The following is a 21,785-nucleotide window of genomic DNA, read 5'->3' as shown; positions in this document are numbered from 1 at the left end:
AAACGCACGAAGGCTACAGACATATAGGCCTAAATATTTCCCATTCTTCATAATTATACACACTATTTACCATCTATGAGCTTACGATAAAAGCATTAAGGCCAATTACCTGATATTGGATGACAGGAAGGAGACAGCGGCGTTTTAAAAAAGCACCTCTTTAAAAAAAAATGTGTATATAATATACTGGATAAAAAACTAGGCCAAAATCTCTGTCAGACAGTCGAATATGGATCAAATTAATATGTAGGTAACGAAAGTCACGGTAGAAAAATGCACTTAACGGAATAGGACTGTTCTCTATCGCACTGGACCAAGAATGATTAGACGACTCAAAAATGGAACTTTGTAATATCACCAACATTCTCTGTACCTTTATGACTGTATAATACGAAACAAGTATGAGAAATAATGTAATTACGAATTTTATCGTATTACAAGTAGGCTACTTTTACTTAATGTCAAAGGATAATCCACATTTCAACTCACGCACAACTCTTTATACAATGGCAAGACGTTAAGCTGGATTCATTACATTTCTTTATTTGATTAAAACGTCAGTAAAGTCAACAGTGTTTTTTAGATCAATAATCAAGCACATAATGTATAAAGAGTAACAAATAAACAGGGACAATGACATTTATTCAAGGTTAAGGTTGAAGGAATCGTGAGTCTTGGGCAGCATCAAACAGACTGAGGCTGGTGGATCCTTTTCTGGCTGCAGTGATTGGATATGTATAAAACACATGATTCATGATTTAGTTCCACAATTCCAACTTCATCCTGTGTGGAAGCTTATATTGAGAACAGCTAGTGGATGGCCATAATAGAGAAGGAGGCTTATTTGCTTAATGTAAACTTAACGTGAGTGTGTGTGTGTGTATATTTGTGCTGACTTGGGGCCTGACAGTCTTTTTCTGAAGACAGCAGGAACAGCTGGCAAAGTTGAGTACAGATGTGAGCCGGCAGTGTTTGCACCCCACTGGTACTGTGCATTCCCACACTGGCAGAACAACCTTACATGGAAGATACGCTTGGCACAGACAGCTCCTCAATACCTTTAGGTCGGGGTGGTGCTCCTCAATACCTTTACTTTGGGGTGGTGCTCATGAATACCTTTAATTCGGGGTTGTGCGCATGAAGCTTATATTATTATCTTCTTTGGAGCTGTTAAGGTTGCAATCAAGTCTACATGATGACCAGTTCAGATGCTTGGGTTGCATTGATATGATGTGTGTGTGTGTGTGTGTGTGTGTGTGAGAGGGATGGAGACACACATGTCATGCACCCTCTCTGACTGCTCTCAGAGTCTAATGACTAACCAGTAGGCACTTGTAGAAATATTTCGACTTTCGTAAGACATCAGCACATTCTCAATACATAACAGACAACACAGGTATGGAATTATGGAATATAACACATTATAAAGAATTCTATTCTTTCAGCATTACATGTAATTATTAGAAATGAACAAGTAATTAATTACTTTTTTAAGTGTGCGTGTGTGTGTGTGTGTGTGTTTTACATATGGGCATGTGTGTGTATGCAGGCATGTGGGCATGTAGCTTGATTGTTCTCTCCTTTGTACGTCGCTTTGGATAAAAGCGTCTGCTAAATGACTAAACGTGTAAATGTGTGTGTGGGAAGGCTATACATTGAACAGCACCTTTGCAGCCTCCTGTGGAATCGTAACCTAATGAGAGAGTATTTCTCAACCTCCAGACCTCACAAGGGTCAACTCCTGCCTCGACACACCCCTTCAATCTCACCAGGCTGAATGCTGATTGGACACCCTACACTGGTCTGCATTAACCCTGCTGGGAGCGGACTGGTCTGGGACAGACCAGGGTCAGCACTGGGACTGGGACGGGTCAGGGACAGGTCTGGGACGGGTCAGGGACTGGGACGGGTAAGGGACGGGTCTGGTTAGGGTCAGGTCTGGGACGGGTCTGCTCCCATCTGACTGCGGTCAGCTAAAAGCCACAGCGACATGACATGGAGTGCGAAAGCGTTGTCAAGGCAACCTATTTAAGCAAGCCGTAAATGCATAAATAAAAGACAGTCAGATTTGATTTGTGCGGGAGCAAGACATGAGTTTGGCAGAGTGAAGAGGTTTCAGACCTGATCATGGAGGGAAAGGGCCTGATGTTTGGCAAGCTAAGCACACAAGCTATGGATGCACACGAGCTATGAATGCACAAGCGCCCATCAGACGTGTTTGGAACAAGGCCTGAGGTAGGATTAGATTCCAGCCTCTACCTGCTGGGTCTATATAGTAGGTCTTAGCAACTAAGTAGAGCGGCGGCAACACTAAATTAGTTGGACATTAAAACACGTTCAAAGAGTTCCTTACGCTAGTGAACCAGGATCGATGCTGCCTTGACGAGACAGACACATCAAGAAACAAATCAAACAACACAAACACACTGGAACACACAACCTACAAAGTGAGAGGATATTACAGTCCACTCTTAAAACTCCTAAAAAAAGGACAGAAAGAGACAGAAATAAAAGAGAATAAAACAGAAGAACAGATAGATCTCCGGGCTGGAGAATGTGTGCGCTTAGCATGGCTCGCTCTGAGAGACGGGACAGGTCTTCTCTCAGGTCCTCTCTCTGTGGTCCTTTCTAAGGTCCCATCTCTGGGGTCTACTGGTCGGCCATCTTGCGGATCATGTAGTTGAGGATGCCTCCGTGGTGGAAGTAGGTGAGCTCCACGTCCGTGTCGAAGCGCATCAGCACCTGGAACACCTTCCCTGTGTCCAACTGGGGACAGAGAGGGACGGACAAACAGAGAGATACAGACAAACAGAGAGAGAGAGAGAGACAGACAGAGAGAGACAGACAGAGAGAAAGAGAGACAGACAGAGAGAGAGACAGACAGAGAGAGAGAGGGACAGACAGACAGACAGACAGACAGAGCAGGTTTTTACTGGGGTCATTACACGTAGCAGAACAGATGGGTTTCTCCCTAATACAGAAGTGTGTCCGTCACTTTATTAACCTCAGTCACCAGTCAGTGTCAGCTCACTCTGTAGCTTTTGTGGTATAAAAGAGAAATGTTTTTTTTTCTAGAACCAGCTGTGTGTGTGTGTGTGTGTGTGTGTGTGTGTGTGTGTGTGTGTGTGTGTGTGTGTGTGTGTGTGTGTGTGACCTTTGCCCCCTGGCGTGGCGTACCTTGATGTCCACCAGCATGCGTGGGGTGAGCTGGGGCGGGATGACCACAGTGTAGCGCTCTTTCCCCGTGAGCTCCAGCCCCTCGGCCGTGTCGCCAGGGAGATACTCCAGAGGGATGATGCCCATGCCCACCAGGTTGCTACGGTGAATCCGCTCGTAGCTCTCTGCCAACACCGCCTTTATGCCCTGAAGGGGGGGAGGGGGGGAGGGAGAGGTCAGACCTTTTTACCTTTATTCAGTCTCAAACCTATCCACTAGATTACAAAAACACCTGCAGAAATGTACTCCTTTTGGAATGACCTAAAAATAATTCTAATTTGTAATCGGTTCATTATACATTGGATGTACAGGAAAAGAGAGAGAGGGAGAGAGAGGAAGAGAGAGAGAGGGAAAGGGAGAAAGAGGGAAAGGGAGAGAGAATAAGAGAGAGAGAGGGGGAGGGGGCTTAGACTGCATTGGTCATTGTGGCAGACTGAAAAACAGACAGAGAGGCATGGAGCATCAGTCAGAGAATTTGATTCAGGCACGTGAACAGGCAGCCCCAGCCCTTGGTCCTCACCAGCAGGAAGGGCCCTTTGGCGGCCCAGTCTCTGGAGCTGCCAGAGCCGTACTCCTTCCCAGCAAGCACCAGGAGTGGATGGCCCTCCTGCTGGTAGCGCTCGGCTGCGTCATAAATGTCCATCTGTAAACACACACACACACACACAAAACACAGAGTTATTCTATAACACTGACATTAATATTTACAAAAATGAGACACACGCTTCACATATAAATCCAAAGCACCCAAAGCAGCCCTCCCTCCCTCAAACAGCACGGAAGGAATGAAATCAGTAGATCATTAATGTGGAGGAGGCAACCTTATCACACACACACACTATTAATGTGTAGGAGGCAACCTTATCACACACACACGCACACTCACAGACACACACTATTAATGTGTAGGAGGCAACCTTATCACACACACACACACACACTCACAGACACACACACACACTATTAATGTGTAGGAGGCAACCTTATCACACACACACACACACACACACTCACAGACACACACACACACACACACACACACACACACACACACACACACACACACACACACACACACACACACTATTAATGTGAAGGAGGCAACCTTATCCTCAAATAGATATGGAGGAGGCAACCTTATCCTCCAATTGACCTATGGCTAAGCCCCGCCCCCCTTAGTTACTGTTGCTAACTCGGACAAGTTATCAGAGCTGACTAGAGTTTACAATGGCAGCTATCAGTGTTAAAACGATATCCCAAGAGGCTCTACACAACTTTTGGAGACAAAAGAACCTGATTTCGTCTAGAAGCCTTCAAAAGGGACTTCATTATGCAATGGAGGGATATGTATAAAATTTAAAACTAGATATGGTGGATAACAAGCTTAAATTTGAGGCGAAAATGTACAGATCACTATGCAAGAGGGAGAAGCCTCATCTCACGGTCATCACGATTGCAGATAAATACATCCAATACCAGCATTGTTCATGCACCGCATGGAAAGATTAAATTAATTTACCTTCAGTTAATTTAACTAATCTGGAGAGGCACTGAGATGTAGACCAACGTTTATTATAACTAGCATTAACCTGCCCCTGACAGGACAGTGTCCTAACTGTCTAGCTAGCTATCGTAACCGGCATGCGTGTGTTATCGGCAAATGTTCACGTTGTCATGTTAATTCATTATTAAACTTATGTATACTTGACGTGTGCATATCGATTGTTTAATAGAATGGCTGATTTTTGACAAACTGTTCGATAACTGACATAGCTACGCTAGCGCAGCTAGTAAATAGCTAACGTTAGCGTTAGCTAGTTTTAACCGTTTTAGCCAGAGATAACTTGCCTAAGCCTAACATCAGTGGTGAAAGTAAGCCGGTACTGTCAATGACAATAATGTGAATAATGAGTATACCTATGATCATGTAGGCTTAGTTGATTGCTTTAGCAGAGAAAAATTCCAACCTAACAAGAGTATGGCAGATAGCTAATGAACGTAGAGTTGACTGTGGTCTTCTCCACCGGAGACATTTGGCTCTGCCTTGTTTTAGTTTGGGAAAAGGGATAAAATATACCCCATTGCCTATCCTCTCATGATACCTCGTATAAGTGTTGTATCTACCCCATGCACATCGTTTGACCATTTTTGTTCAACTTACATTACAACAAACCCCATAAAACAAGTGAAGAATCACGGTTTCTAATGCTACTCTATGGAGTTTTAAACTCAAGATGTCCGAGTGCAGTTGTTACTAAACTGCCATTGGCTCGTCTGCGTTCGAGGGGCGGGGCTTAGCCATAGGTCAATTCTAAAATTCCCTCCCAAATATGCGTTCACTACTTAACACTGTTGGTAGTTTGTTTCCATAAATTGACAGAATTACTGGATGCTCATATACTATATATGTATATATATATTAACACTCCAACCAACAATAAACACACACACACACACACACACACACACACACACACACACACACACACACACACACACACACACAGACTCTCACCGTCTCTTCTGTGGGCAGGTAGACGGTCTTGGGGGCCTGCTTGCCCAGGAACTTGTTAAGAAGGCGGATGTTGGCAAAGGTTCCACGAGCCATGACCGCGTCATTCCCACGCCGAGAGCCATAGGAGTTAAACTCACGAGGAGTCAGCCTACAGAAACGCAGGGGGAGAGGGAGAGATTAATGTTTGTGTGTGTGTGTGCGTGTGTGTGTGTGCGTGTCGGGTGTGTGAGCGTGTGTGCCATGACTGCATCGTTCCCACACCTGGAGCTGCATGAGTTAAACACACTAGAGCCTGGAGATGAGAGCAAGAGAGGGTTTGTGTGTGTGTGTGTGTTTAAATTTTTTTTCACCCTCTACTGGTCAGGTGGCGAGCTGCAGGACTGTTGTGAGCGATGCTGCCTGGAGGGGATATGTGGTCTGTGTGTGTGTGTGTGTACATGTGTGTGTGTGTGTGTGTGTGTGTGTGTGTGTGTGTGTGTGTGCTCACCCTCTGTCGGTCAGGTGGCGAGCTGCGGGGCTGTTGCGAGCGATGTTGCCCGCGGGCGAGATGTGGTCAGTGGTCACTGAGTCTCCGAAGTTGAGCAGAACGTAGGCGTCTGTGATGGACTGAGGCGTTTTCAACTCCCGCGTCTGTGGAACACAACACAGTACACACCGTCAACACACACACAGCATTGGACAAAACACAAGAAAGACAGACAGACAGACAGACAGACAGACACAGAGAGACAGAGAGAGAGAGAGTCTGACAGAACACTCTCTGTAGGGTTTTCCAATAAAACTCTTCTTATTTTCGTAGTGGAGCCTATGGCTGACGCGTGTTCATTTCCAAAAAGGTGTGTCTTCCAATGTAGATGAATTTTAAATATTTATTTGTAGCAAAGACATTAACAAACATTAAATAATCCACCTAATGTAATGTAAAACTTATAATGTATCCTTGACTAACTATCTTAACAAGTTCACACGACACGACACGACACGACACGGTCAGAAAAACCGTGAGACTCCTTAACTTCTCGTGCCATCCACAGGTCATATACTGCCTAGCTACGGCAGCGCAGTTAAACCAAAACAATGCCCTTAAAGCTACAGGCACCTATTATCAATCAATATATCAATGGAGGTAAATCATGAAATGAATGAATACTAAATAGTACATATACTATACAATAATATAAATAACGATAATCAAATCATGAACTTAATACTAAATACCTTTCATAAACAATTATATAGTGAGGCCTGTATCCCAAAATCATTAGATGTGCATATGGCACCTACATTACCGGCCCCTAATTGTTCTATTAATGCAGTAACTTAGAACAATTACCACTTTTCTGTAAACTTTCAATGAATATCATGAACAGAAATTCACATTACTAAACATTCAATGTTCAAGCACATGAAAAAGAGTGCCTTTAATAGGCATACTAAATGTCCAATATCCTTCAATCAACTTAAAAAAGGGATATAAAGTCCACTGGCAGTCCATCTTCAAACGAAGCCTGGGGAGAGAAAGAGAAAGATAGAAAAAGAGGAAAGAGAGAGAGAGAGAGAGAGAGAGAGAGAGAGAGAGCCAGAGGTTGGCTAGCACATGGCTCATTGTGGGGGCTCAGTCTTTACCACTGGCGTAGTCAGACTCCAAAAGCAGACAAATCTTTGTGATGGGTCTGTCTAAAACATTGGTCTTTGTCTTTATCCGTACTCTGCGAACAAGACCCTTCTTGTCTGGAACTGTCTCAACGATCTTTCCCATAATCCATGAATTCCTTGGAGCACAGTCATCCACAAGAAGAACAACGTCTCCTTCTGCGAAATTTCTGGAAGCTGTGGCCCACCGCTGGCGCTCCTGGAGTTGAGGTAAGTACTCTTTAATCCATCTCTTCCAGAATAGGTTGGACATATATTGCACCTGCCTCCATCTACGCCGCGTGTAGAGGTCATCTTGGTCGAACAATCCTGGAGGTAAGGACGGCTTTGTTTTCAGCAACAGGAGATGATTTGGCGTCAACGCCTCCAAGTCATTCAGATCACTAGACGCCTTTGTGATAGGTCGGCTGTTGATGATCGACTCTGCCTCGCACAAGACTGTGTGAAGGCTTTCTTCATCAAGGACTTGCTCTCTCACAGTGGAATTCAACACCTTCCTTATGGATCTTATCAGCCGTTCCCACGCTCCGCCATGATGTGAAGCGGCAGGAGGTTGAATGACCACTTGATCCCATGTTGGTGGAACAGATGCTGAAACTGTGAGGAGTTCCAGTTGGCAGCGGCCGCCTTCAGCTCACGATTGGCTCCAACAAAATTTGTCCCATTATCCGAACGAATCTCTTTCACTTGTCCTCGTCGTGCTATGAAGCGCCGGAGTGCATTTATGCACGAATCTGTGTCTAATGATGAGGCAAGCTCAATATGCACTGCACGCACGGCTAAACAGGTGAATATGACTCCATATCTCTTTATGAGGCTTCGTCCACGTTTCACCTCAAGTGGTCCAAAGTAATCCACACCGACTCTTGTGAAGGGTGGGTCATCCGGCAGTACACGCTCTTGTGGAAGATCAGCCATTAGTTGTTTTCCAGCTTTTCCATGTAAGCGACGACAGGTCACACACTTTCCAAGGACCTTTCGGATAGCCGTGTTGGCACTCGGGATCCAAAACTTCTGACGCAATTCAGAGAGCATGTGATTGCGCCCTCCATGCCCAGTGTCTTCATGGATCTGTTGGAGAATCAGGTTGGTTATGTGAAAGTCCCTTGACAAGATGACAGGCTGCTTGTTGTTCTCTGGCATAGCTGCCCGACTTAGTCTTCCACCAACGCGCAACAGGCCGTCTTGAAGTATGGGATTCAACTTGTACAAGTGGCTGCTGCGTTTCACATTCTGTCCTTTGAACAGAGCTGACATTTCTTCAGAGAATTTCTCCTTCTGACAGAATTTGACTATGCGAAGCTCTGCCTCATCAAGGTCTTCCACTGAAATGCGTGTGTTCTTGAAGCTTTCCTTGAGACTGTCCATCTGACTTTGGATCAGCTGTTGACCACTGTCAATGCTGGCTTCCTCACAGGCTGCACGCAGCTCTTCACGCTTTTGACAGAGGCTCCAAAGCATGACTTTAATCTTCAAGAACCATGCCACAGTTCGTTTCAGCTTTATCCACGATGAGAAGTAGTTGATCAGTTTCTTGAATGGACTTACGTCTTCTCTCACATTTATGGAATTTACTTTAATTCTTTTGATCTCAGGATCATCTGAAGTGATCTCTGCATTGTTCAATGGAGTCTTTGGCCAGCACTCAACTGGACTGCAGAGGAATTCTGGGCCTGACACCCAACTTGTGTTCTTCAAGAATTCATCCACTCTTTGGCCTCTAGAGGCGTAGTCAGCCGGGTTCTTGTCAGTGCCAACGTGTCTCCATTGTTCCACATCAGAGCCTTTCAGAATATCTGAAACTCTGTTTGCCACGAACGTGCGGTAACGTGTCGTCTCATTTTGAAGATATCTCAGCACCACCGTACTGTCAGTCCAGAACATTGATTGGTCAAGATCTAATTGGAGCTCTCTTCTCAGGACACCATCCATTTTCACGGCTACTGTGGCAGCGGTCAACTCCATACGTGGAATGGTAGGAGGCCTGAGAGGTGCCACTCTGGACTTGCCCATCATGAACGCACAATGCAGTTTGTTACTTGCGCTCCGCATGAGAAGGTAACTGACTGAACCATAAGCATACTCACTCGCATCAGCAAAGTGATGTAGCTGCGCAAATCCATAATCTCCAAATCCTTCAGGCTTCAGACATCTCGGAAATGAGAAGTTCTCCAAAGCAGGAAGACTGGCTAACCAGTCGGACCACCGCTTCTTGATGTGTTCAGGTAAGTCGTCATCCCATCCCAGCTTCAGTCTGCACAGGTCTTGCAGGATGGTCTTTGCTGGCAAAACCACAGGCGACAGGATGCCTAATGGGTCATACACTGAACCCGACAACTGAAAGAAGTCCCCGTCTTGTGAATGGGCGGTCTCTGATGGTGATTTTAAACTTAAATGTGTCAGACTCGACACACCAATTGAGTCCAAGGGCTCTTTCCAGAGGAAGTTCATCATGGTCAAGATCCAAGGTTTTCATCTCTCCAGCCAGTTCAGACTTTGGGATGGAGTCGAGCACTTTCCGACGGTTGCTCACCCATTTTGTGAGACGAAAGCCTCCATAGGCGCAGATTCTCATGAGATCTTGACACATTGATATGGCTGCCTCATCTGTAGCAACGGATTTGAGGCAGTCATCCACGTAAAAATTCTGTAAGACTGTCTGTACAACTTCGGCTTTGAACTGTCCGCTCTGATCTTCGGCACACTTCCTCAACGCAAAACTAGCGCAGCTGGGGGAGGATGTGGCTCCGAACAGATGCACAGTCATCTTGTGTTCAGTCAAAGCTTGATTGTAGTCCCCGCCTGGCCACCAGAGGAACCTCAGTAAGTTGGAGTCGTCGTCAGGCACTTTTACCTGGTGGAACATCGCTTCCACGTCCGCCATGATCGCAACTGGTTCTTGTCTGAATCGAATGACAACGCCAATTAGACTGCTGGTCAGATCTGGACCTTGCAAAAGTTGTTCGTTCAGTGATGTTCCCTGATAGGAGGCGGCACAGTCGAACACGACTCTTAGTTTCTGCTTCACAGGGTGATATACAGCATGGTGCGGTATATACCATACCTTCCCTTCCTTGTGCGTCATCTCTTCATCAGACAGCTGTACTGCATAGCCCTTCTGAAGAATGCCGTCCATGAAGTCTGTGTATTCCTTGTGAAAGCAGTCATTCCTGATGAATTTTCGCCTTAAGCTCTGAGTTCGCTGCTCGGCCATTATCCGATTGTTTGGCATGTTGACCATCTTGTTCTTGAGAGGCAAACATATATTGTAGTGGCCGTCGACCCGTTTTGCTGAATCCATTACAATGTCCATGAACTGATGGTCTTCTCGGGACATCTCCACTTCATCATGTTTCCCTCCCTCTGGGAAATCCATCTGAAACTGTTGAAGCCACAAGTTCTCCAGACTGGCCACTGAGATGCGGTTTGCCATGGTCTTGGTTGGTGTTCTTTTACCTGTGTGACTGCAGCTTTCTCTTAAAGGTCCATTCACGGTCCAGCCGAGTTTGGTTCTTACAGCGTACGGTCCATTACCAACACTGCTCACCACCTCCCATGGTTCCATAGCTTTAGGCACATTTGCTCCAATAAGCAATCCGATGTCAGCTTCAATCTGGGGCAGCTTTATTTCTTTGAGGTGAGGCCACCTTTCAAGATCCTTTTGTTGTGGTATGTTTTCTTTACCTACAGGTATCGTCTTTTGCGTGAAAGCATCTGGAAGATCAATGAACTCGTCACCTGACAGACTGCTGACCTCCAGGCTGGACACCACGTAAGTACTGACAGGTTTCTCTTCGTTCATGGTTCTCAGCAGTATGTCGGTCTTCCGTCCACTGAGCTTCAATTTGTTCATCAGTGTCTCGGTACAAAACGTGGCTGAGCTACCCGGGTCCATGAAGGCATACGTCTGCAGCACCACATTTCCCATCTTGGCCTTGACTTGGACGGGAACTATTGCAAGTATGCAGTCATCTTCCCCGGCCCCAGTCAGCTCACAACCCTCAGACTGAGTGCAGACAAATGCACTCAAGACTGTCTGACCGTCACAATTGTCTGTCTTCTTTTCTGCATAAGTGACCATGTCCTTTTTCTTAATGTGCAGCAGTGTAGGATGAGTCAAGGAACACACCTCACAGCTCACTTTTCCTTTGCAGAATTTACTCATGTGGCCATGCTTAAGGCAGCTAAAACAAAGTCCTTTGCTTCTCAAGAATTCTATTTTTTCTTTGTGTGGCTTGCCTTTAAGCTTACTACATGTCTCTATGGCGTGCTCACCTTTACAGAAGAGACACGGTGGTGTCGTTGGTGAGGCAGGATCTGTGTGCTCAACTGAGCCTGTGTTTTTCTTTGATGTGTCCAGCTGTATGGCACTTGTGGTGAATGACTTCTTGATTATGCCTTTTTTCTGTTCTTTGTAATAATTTGGTTGAATTGGGGGCGTTTTAGCTGGAGTGCTATCTTTTATGTCACCAAATACTGGGTGAAGTGCAATTTTGGCCTGCTTGTTAATGAACTCAACTAAATCTTTAAATTTGACTCTTCTGTCACATCGCTCTTGTATGCCACACACAACACTTCTCCACCTTTCACGTAACTTGAATGGAAGCTTTGCTACGATAGCCTTCAAGTTTGCAACATTATCCAACTCCTCCATGTAACTCACTTCATCCATGGTGTTGCAGCAGGCTGTTAGGAAGAGTGAAAAGGCATTCAAAGACTCAGTATCTTCTGGCCTGATAGGTGTCCAGTTTAACACTTTGTTCATGTAGGCTATGGCGATTTTATAATCATTTCCAAAATGCTCTTTGAGTAGCTGTTTGGCCCTGTGGTATCCTGCATCTGATTTCATGTGAAGGCAACTCTTTATCAGCTCTTTGGGCTGCCCGCTAGTGAACTGCTCTAAAAAGTAGAGACGGTCTTTGAGGCTTTCAGTGCGGGATTCTACGCCGTGTTCAAAGGCTCTTATGAACACTTTGTAGTCTAATGGATTGCCACTGAAAGTAGGGATGTCTAATGGGGGCAGTGTCATCATTCTCTGTTGCTTCACCATTAACTCTGTGATGTTGTTCTGGCGCGTCATTACGCTGCAGAGCGTTTCAACGGTGTAGTCATCTGTTACAAAGTTACCACTACTCTGTTGCACGGCAGTAGACTGGGGTTGAAGTGGCCTGAATTCACCTTGTCCATTTTCCAGGTTGATAACTGGATTTTGACCCACGGGTAGGCCTAATGGTAAATATCCAGACTCAATAGTCATTCCACCTACAGGGCTTACATGTGTGCATGTTACGCGCTCAATTTCATAATTTTCCAAAACTTTGAGTTTAGCATCAGAGGCGGCAATAGCCGTTTGCAGTTCTAAAGCTTCTCTTTTTGCTTTTAATTCAGCCTCCTGACGTTCAAGTTCTTGCTTTTGTTTCAGAGCTGCAGCCTGTGCAAGTAATGTGGCTCTCTCTACTTCAGCTTTGAGGCGCACTGAGGATGTGCTGGACACTTTACTTCCGACAGCTGACCCACGCTTTCTGCTATAACTGCTTTGAGCAGAGGACACCATCGACACACTGTCTGCTGGCTGAATGGCTGCGTCACATTCTTTAGCTTGTTTCGCGCGCTCTTCAGCTGCCTTTATCCACATTTCCACTGGCTGCATAAATCCACGGACGTGTATTAATTTTGGCTCATACCATGAACTCTGATCAGTTTCCAATTCTTCACCATAAAGTACATGTGTTAAAGCATCATTTATCTTGCACAATTCTCCAATTGAATCTTGATAATCCAGACGTAATTTTTGTTTAACTGTGTTAACGTTAGCGTCATCTTCCATTAGCCGTTCGAGGTGGTTAGCTTGGCTAGTTAGATGACCTAGCTTAGCTTTTCTAGATTGAGTCAATCTGTGCACTTTTTCCTCGACAGCCTTCTCAGTCATTTTGGATTCTCTTTTTTTACAAGCTAGCTCTTCATATCCTTCTTGCATAATGGCAACTTTCCAAACTTAGCAAGGCAAATTTTCACTGCTTACCGTGCTTCCTTTAGCTTCCACAATCCGGGGCTAATTTCAACGAGATACCTTGAAAACGTTGTCCGTTGAAGCAGTCCAGTTTCCACGAGCCTTGTCCTTTCCAAAGTCCACTTTCCTCCCGGAGCCAACGGTTTTTCTGACTTGAGTGTAGGGTTTTCCAATAAAACTCTTCTTATTTTCGTAGTGGAGCCTATGGCTGACGCGTGTTCATTTCCAAAAAGGTGTGTCTTCCAATGTAGATGAATTTTAAATATTTATTTGTAGCAAAGACATTAACAAACATTAAATAATCCACCTAATGTAATGTAAAACTTATAATGTATCCTTGACTAACTATCTTAACAAGTTCACACGACACGACACGGTCAGAAAAACCGTGAGACTCCTTAACTTCTCGTGCCATCCACAGGTCATATACTGCCTAGCTACGGCAGCGCAGTTAAACCAAAACAATGCCCTTAAAGCTACAGGCACCTATTATCAATCAATATATCAATGGAGGTAAATCATGAAATGAATGAATACTAAATAGTACATATACTATACAATAATATAAATAACGATAATCAAATCATGAACTTAATACTAAATACCTTTCATAAACAATTATATAGTGAGGCCTGTATCCCAAAATCATTAGATGTGCATATGGCACCTACACTCTCCACACCAGATAACTCTAGAGGACAGAACACTCTCCACACCAGATAACTGCTCCACTACAGGGGACAGTCCCATCTGCTCTGTGGGTAGTGCCACCATCACTAGATCATGATTCAGAGTTAGAGTGGTTCTTTGTGGCAAGAAGCACACACACAGACTAAATGATAAATATGGCTGCCACACACAGACTTATTGATAAACATGGCTGCCACACACAGGCTAAATGGCTGCCACATCAAGAACACAACAACATAAGCTGTTCCCCCAAATAATGGTTTTGAGTAGCACACTGGGTCAGAGTAAAACAGGAAGTTACCTCCTGACCTTTACTCTGAGGTCAGTAAAATGGAAGAGAGGAAGCTTACCAGTCCATCAAAGAAGGGCGGAGACTTAATGTAGGTGGACTTGGGGTCCCAGGTGTAGAGTTTATCAGAGGGGGCAACGAGGTCGTTCCAGCGCTCATTCACATTCTACATGGAGACACACACCACACACACACACACGCACACACGCACACACGCACGCACACACACACACACACACACGCACGCACGCACGCACGCACACACACACACACACACACACACGTGTCAGAAGCAGAGTACATACACAAACTTGTTACCTCACAAAATCCCTTCCTGTATGTCACAACTGAGTGACGTGCACGTGTGTGGGCTCTGCATACCTGTATCTTCTCATAGACCTCTTTGACTGGGATGACAAACAGTCTCTTTGTGAGTGTGTGTACGTGTATGTGTTTGTGTGCAAGTGTATGTGTGTGTGTGTGTGTGTGTGTGTGTGTGTGGGCTCGGCATACCTCGATCTTCTCGTAGACCTCCTTGAACATGGCTGGGATGACAAACTTCCTCTCCACACTCTGGATCTCCTCCCGCGTCGGCCAGATGTCCCTCAGAAACACTTCCTTCCCATCGCGGTTCAGCCCTGGACACACGCACACACACACACACACGCACGCGCGCACACACAGACACACGCACGCGCGCACACACACACACGGATGGGGGAGCACAGGTATTGGCATTAACAATCTCTATTGACCACATCTACACGCTGCCTCAGAAAAGCCCACAGTATCCTCAGAGACTCAACACACCCTGGTTACCACCTATTTGAACTGTTGCCCTCAGGGAGACGCTTTAGGACCATCATAGCAAAAACAGACAGGCTGAGAAACAGCTTCTATCCCAGAGCCATCATAGCACTTAACAATGCACAAAAGTGACCTGTATTTGTCTCTCTGTTGTGTTATATGTCTTGTGTTTTTATAGTGTAAATATGTATGTTCAATCTATATTTTTATTGTTTTTGTGTCTGAGAGCTGCTACCTCAATTTCGTTGTACTTGTGCAATGACAAATAAATATATTCTATTCTATTCTATCTACAGACCACACTTAATGTCATTACCAATCTCTACAGACCCCACTTCATGTCCAATCTCTAGTGGAAGTTTTACTTGATGTTTTTCCTTCTCTGTTACTACGAGTTACAGCGTTCCCACCCATGTTAGAATGCTTCCCCATTGTATCTGAGTTTGAGAGCTCCATGCAGCTCTGCCTCTCTCTCTTCTCACCGACAGGTTCCTTCTCGAAGTCGATCCGGACCGTGCCGGCGATGGCATAGGCGATGACAAGTGGCGGTGATGCCAGGTAGTTGGCACGAGTGTTGGGGTGCACGCGGCCCTCAAAGTTACGGTTGCCTGAGAGGATGCCAGAAGCCACCAGGTCCCCCTGGACAGAAGAGAGGTGTGTGTGTGTGTGTGTGTGAAGGGTACCATTAGATCAAATGCTTAAACTGAGAGTTGAACTAGATAATACACTCCCACTACAGCCCTCTTTAACATCATCATCACTTTAACTGAACTGGATCCGTACAGGACTGATCTACATTAGTAGTGGAGGGCTGAGAGGGTTTGATGGCATATAGTAGCATATAGTAGTCACTGATGTCTGAATGGGTTTGATGACATATAGTAGTCACTGATGTCTGAATGGGTTTGATAGGATAAAGTAGCATAAAGTAGCCTGCCTAGTACTACCAGAGCAGGAGCGTCCCTCTCTACCTTCAAGACCCAACTCTTCAGAGAGAACCTCCCTTCCTAACTGGTACCTTGACTAGTGCTTAACTGGCACTTCAGCAGTTACATTCCTGCACTTCTTTTTCCTTTCTAGGTCGTTTTTTTCTATTTCTTATGTAAAGTAGTATTTATTGTTACACCAGGTTTTTTATTGCTCTTAGCTTGACTGTTCTCTCCCTTGTACGTCGCTTTGGACAAAAGCTTCTGCTAAATGACTAAATGTAAATGTAAAGTAGTCACTGATGTCAGACTGGGTTTGATAGGATAAAGTAGTCACGGTTGTCGGGTTTGATGGCATAAATTAGTCACTGATGTCAGACTGGGTTTGTGTGTGTGTCAGTGTTATGTGTTGAGTAGTTGATGTGAGGTGTGTGTGTGTGTGTGTGTGTGTGTGTGTGTGTGTGTGTGTGTGTGTGTGTGTGTGGCAGTGTTGAGTAGCTGATGTGAGGTGTGTGTGTGTGTGTGTGTGTGTGTGTGTGGCAGTGTTGAGAAGCTGATGTGAGGTGTGTGTGTTGTGTGAGTGTGAGCCGGTACCTTAGTGAGGGCCTCGACTACAGGATCAGGTAAGGGCCCACTGTTGCCAATGCAGGTCATGCAGCCATAGCCTACCACCTCAAACCTGGTGAACACACAGACATACACACACACACACACACACACACACACACACACACACACACACACACACACACACACACACACACACACACGAGTCAACTCAGCAGCCAATATTACTCTATATTTTAATATGCATACAGGACATAGGACTAAAACCAGAGAAGAACAAAATGCTGATTAACTTTATTGTCTATAAACTACTCTCAACTCTCTTTCTGAGACGTGGCTGCGGCCTGTGCTGTTATGTCAATAGAACAGTGGTGAGGTGCGGATCCATGGCGGGACACACACGCGACACTCAAACAGCACGAGGTCTTACCCGAGCTGGAACAGGTAGTCCATGACGCCGCTCTCCTTCAGGTAGTAGGTGACGACCCCGCTGCCTGGCGACAGGCTGGTCTTGATGTAGGGCTTCACACTCAAACCACACTCTATGGCCTTCTTCGCCAGCAGACCTGAGTGGGAGCAGGGTTAAAGGTCAGAGGGCAGAGGTCAGGCTACAGGCTAATGCTAGTAACAGAGGTGATGTCTATGCCACCACTGGCATACGTGTGTGTGTGTGTGTGTGTGTGTGTGTGTGTGTGTGTGTGTGTGTGTGTTCATACCAGCTCCAAGCATGACAGAGGGGTTGCTGGTGTTGGTGCAGCTGGTGATAGCGGCGATGACGACGGATCCGTGAGAGAGCGAGTAGTCAGCTCCGTTATACTGGAACGGCACAGAGTCCAAATGGCGCTCAGGAGCCACCTGGAAGCCCTTAAAGCCTTGCTGAAAATGGGACACACACACACACACACACACACACACACACACACACAGCCGGGTTAGTGAAATAATGTATGTGACAGGTGACTGGTGAAAAGTGATTAGCACTTGCACACACTGGCATACACACACACACACATTTCTTTATTTAGATTTGTTAAATAAGTACATATCATGGCAAAATCCAAATTTGGCTAAGAGGAAGTATTAAATTGCGGTCAAAGTTTCAGTCCATATTGTACATTACGGGTAAAGGTGACACCTGCGCTTCCAGATGAAAAGGCTACCAATTACTGCTGATATAGAGCAGTACTTTGTGAAGTGTTTGGCCCTTTTCTTAGAGAGTCCACAGATTTGCAGGCCTCGCACACACATTCTATGCACATGACCTAAGCTACCAAAGATCAGGGCAATGACTTTACATGAGTAGCCATAGTTGGTTAAAACATTACTTAAGGGTTGGTATTTTAACAGTTTTGACGCATAGCAGGTGTCCATGTAAACGTCATAAGAGCAACCAATTTCAATGATTGTGATCGCTTTGTTCTTTTCATCAATTGACACAAGGTCTGGTGTATTTGGGATGTGCTCAATGGCAGCAAAGTTGTTATTAAGTTTTCGGCGGCAGTTACGATGGGTGAGATGTTATTTTAGTGCTTCCAGCGTGTCAGCGTTAGGCCAGCGTCCGCCATTGCCAACGCATGCGCACAATGCAGTACACACACACACACACACACACACACACACACACACACACACACACACACACACAGACACACACACAAAGACACACACACAAAGACACACACACAAAGACACACACACACACACACACACACACACACAGTATATCATATACCCTACACACAGAATCTAGCAGATGGGGTCATGTGAGAGGGGGGTGGGACAGAGGCGGTACCTTGGCCCCCAGACAGGCCTCAAAGTCAGACTTCATGTCGGAGACGGCCACGCGGTCCTGGGGCCTCTTAGGGCCACTACAGCAGGGCACCACTGAACTCAGATCCATCCCCACCACCTGAGAGAGAGGGGGAGGGGAGAGAGAGAGTGGGGATGAAAGAGAGGGAGAGGGGGAGAGAGAAAGAGAGAGAGAGAGAGAGAGAGAGAGAGAGAGAGAGAGAGAGAGAGAGAGAGAGAGATACAGAGATTTGTTTTGACTGACTGCATGATATTTTTGGTTATTCTTCATAATACTGAATTGCACCAGACATTTGCGTTCTTTATTCTTAAAATATAATCATTTAATAAATTGCCTTTATTATTATCAAATCTGCGTGGCATCCCCTTCATGTTCATGCATTGAGCCGTGCATGTAACACTCTACCGAACACTACTGTAACTCTGCAGTAACTCTAAAGTAACTCCACTGTAACTGAGGTCTAACCAAGCTGTAACTGTGCTGTAACTGAGCTGAGACTGTGCTGTAACTGAGCTGAGACTGTGCTGTGTTTGTGCCGTGACGGAGCTGTGACGTTACCTGGGTAAACTCAGGGTCCTGGGACTCGTTACTGTAGTCTCTGAACATCCCCACTGCCTTCAGATAGTCAGTGATAAAACTCAGCTTCTCAGGGTCTCTCCCTAAACACACATTAAATAAATAAATTAAGTAATGCAGTTAACACATATGTAAAGCATCGAAATACACATGCTACCCATTTTCACATATACACGTGTGTAAGACACAGCAGTACATACACATACACACATACACACACACACACACACACACACACACACACACTATGTATGAACTCCCAGGTCCGTTGCGAGTGTGTGAGCGCCCTCACCTGTCTGCTCGAGGTACTGCATGCTGACGTGGTCAACGGGGAAGAATGCGGCGGTGGCGCCGTACTCTGGGCACATGTTGGCGATGGTGGCACGGTCAGCGATGGACAGCTGGGCAACGCCTGGGCCGAAGAACTCCACAAACTTACCCACGACTCCCACCTGACGCAGGTGCTGACAGGGGGAGAGGGGGGGAGAGGTTAGTGCCACATACACAGACATACACAGACACACACAGACACACACACAGACCTTCCTAACACAAAGAGCTACAGACACTTTGATTGGCCCAGTCCAGTTCTGGGCTTGTTTCAGACACTAGTCTATCTAGTCCTGGAGCAAAACTCTCACAGGAAATGGACTAAACTTGTGGCTGTAATCTTTAGGCTTAAGCCCACACAGAAACACCATCCATTAAGATTAGCAATACAACCAGCTCATAACCAAACAAGCTTGTAACATAAACAGCTTATAACACGACCAGCTTATAACACAACCAGCTCATAACACAACCAGCTCGTAATACAACCAGCTCATAACACAACCAGCTCATAACACAACTAGATCATAACACAACCAGCTCCTAATACAACCAGCTCGTAATACAACTAGATCATAACATAACCAGCTCATAATGCAACCAGCTCATAATACAACTACATTGTAACATAACCAGCTCATTACCATTAACAAGCATCACCATTAACACAACTAACAACCTGTAATGGCCTGTAAGGCACAGTGTCACCTGACAGAGAGCGTTACCTTGGTGATGGTGAGGACGATGTCAGTGGAGGTGATAAAAGTGTTAGGGGTTCCCTCCAGTCTGTAACCTATGACCTCTGGGAGCACCATGCTGATTGGCTGACCCAGCATGACAGCCTCCGCCTCGATCCCGCCCACTCCTGAAGAGGAAGTCATCACACAACAAATTAGATAAGACGTCTACTGAGGACACCACTGAACTGAACTATGAGGTAGACTAGAAGGATAAGCCAGAGAACACACACACACACACACACACACACACAGGTAGATATACACCTAATTCCACCACCCCCTACACACACACACACACGTGTACACACACACACGTGTACACACACACACACACACACACACATATCTAATAGTGCACCACGACGACACTAGAGGAGCGGGTACACACCCCATCCCAGCACGCCCAGCCCGTCGATCATGGTGGTGTGAGAGTCTGTGCCCACCAGGCTGTCGGGGTAGTAGAGGCCGTCCTGCTGGAACACCACCCGCGCCAGGTACTCCAGATTCACCTGGTGCACGATGCCTGAGCCCGGGGGAATGATGCGCATGTTCCGGAATGCCTTAGAACCCCACTGTGGAACCAGACAACATAGAGTTGGGACACACAATCAAGACTCTAGACAGCTCACACACACTCTCTGTAGCTCACACACACTCTCTACAGCTCACACACACTCTCTACAGCTCACACACACCATCTACAGCTCACACAGCTCACACACACTCTATAGCTCACACACACTCTCTACAGCTCACACACACTCTATAGCTCACACACACTCTATAGCTCACACACACTCTCTACAGCTCAAACAGCTCACACACACTCTCTACAGCTCATACACACCATCTACAGCTCACAAACACTCTCTACAGCTCACACACACTCTCTACAGCTCACACACACTCTTAACAGCTCACACACACTCTCTACAGCTCACACACACTCTCTACAGCTCACACACACTCTCATGGTCTCACACTCTTAGGATGATGGGTTGTAAGTGGTTTATATAGTAACACAATGTGCAAACACATAGAAATAATATTCTGATCATAAACACACACACACACACTTTACTACATATAAAACACACACGCACACGCACACACACACACACACACACACACAAGCAGTTTCACCTTCAAAAACTGGAATCTCTCTCGATTTCTATCAAACTCCAGGTCCTGGTTCTTCTGCAGACTATCAGACCTGGGGGTAAAACAGCCACTGCTTAGTAAATGAATGAGCGTGTTAGCAATGCTAGCATGTTATCTCTCTCTCCATATGCACCAGAGAGACTGGAAACAAGTCTATATACTGAGGATGTACAGTGTAGATGCAAACTATTACACTTCACTTATGGTGGGAACTGTGTGCTCCAATGTCAAACCCTGGACAGACTGAACCTGTGAACAGTTCAGCATTAAGGCTGAACACCCCTGTGAACAGCTCAGGATAAAGAGAAACACCCCTGTGAACAGCTCAGTATGAAGGGAAACACCCCTGTGAACAGCTCAGTATAAAGGGAAACACCCCTGTGAACAGCTCAGGATAAAGGCTTAACTTGCACTTCAGCAGTTACATTCCTGCATTTATTTTTCTTTCTATGTCGTTTTTCTATTTTCTTATGTAAAGTAGTATGTATTGTTACA

General features: G+C 45.6%; 1 protein-coding gene across 1 annotated transcript in view; it reads right to left on the bottom strand.

Moving 5' to 3' along the window:
* Window positions 1–523: 523 nt before the first annotated feature.
* aco1 (aconitase 1, soluble) overlaps window positions 524–21,785 on the bottom strand; it is a 28,895-nt gene continuing 7,633 nt past the window's right edge. The window contains exons 6-22 of the mRNA XM_012837398.3: window positions 21,273–21,342; window positions 20,518–20,701; window positions 20,115–20,254; window positions 19,352–19,523; window positions 19,042–19,142; window positions 18,466–18,582; window positions 17,390–17,549; window positions 17,104–17,239; window positions 16,701–16,785; window positions 15,663–15,819; window positions 14,887–15,011; window positions 14,435–14,539; window positions 6,219–6,361; window positions 5,732–5,879; window positions 3,737–3,859; window positions 3,178–3,363; window positions 524–2,766 (exon numbers count right to left, since the gene is read on the bottom strand). Of these exons, the coding sequence (XP_012692852.2) occupies window positions 2,650–2,766; window positions 3,178–3,363; window positions 3,737–3,859; window positions 5,732–5,879; window positions 6,219–6,361; window positions 14,435–14,539; window positions 14,887–15,011; window positions 15,663–15,819; window positions 16,701–16,785; window positions 17,104–17,239; window positions 17,390–17,549; window positions 18,466–18,582; window positions 19,042–19,142; window positions 19,352–19,523; window positions 20,115–20,254; window positions 20,518–20,701; window positions 21,273–21,342 (2,269 nt within the window). The 3' untranslated portion in view covers window positions 524–2,649. The remainder of the gene's footprint in view (window positions 2,767–3,177; window positions 3,364–3,736; window positions 3,860–5,731; window positions 5,880–6,218; window positions 6,362–14,434; window positions 14,540–14,886; window positions 15,012–15,662; window positions 15,820–16,700; window positions 16,786–17,103; window positions 17,240–17,389; window positions 17,550–18,465; window positions 18,583–19,041; window positions 19,143–19,351; window positions 19,524–20,114; window positions 20,255–20,517; window positions 20,702–21,272; window positions 21,343–21,785) is intronic.

The sequence above is a fragment of the Clupea harengus genome, chromosome 18 (assembly GCF_900700415.2).
Source record: "Clupea harengus chromosome 18, Ch_v2.0.2, whole genome shotgun sequence".
Lineage (NCBI taxonomy): Eukaryota > Metazoa > Chordata > Actinopteri > Clupeiformes > Clupeidae > Clupea > Clupea harengus.
This window is presented reverse-complemented; position numbering and strand designations above follow the sequence as displayed.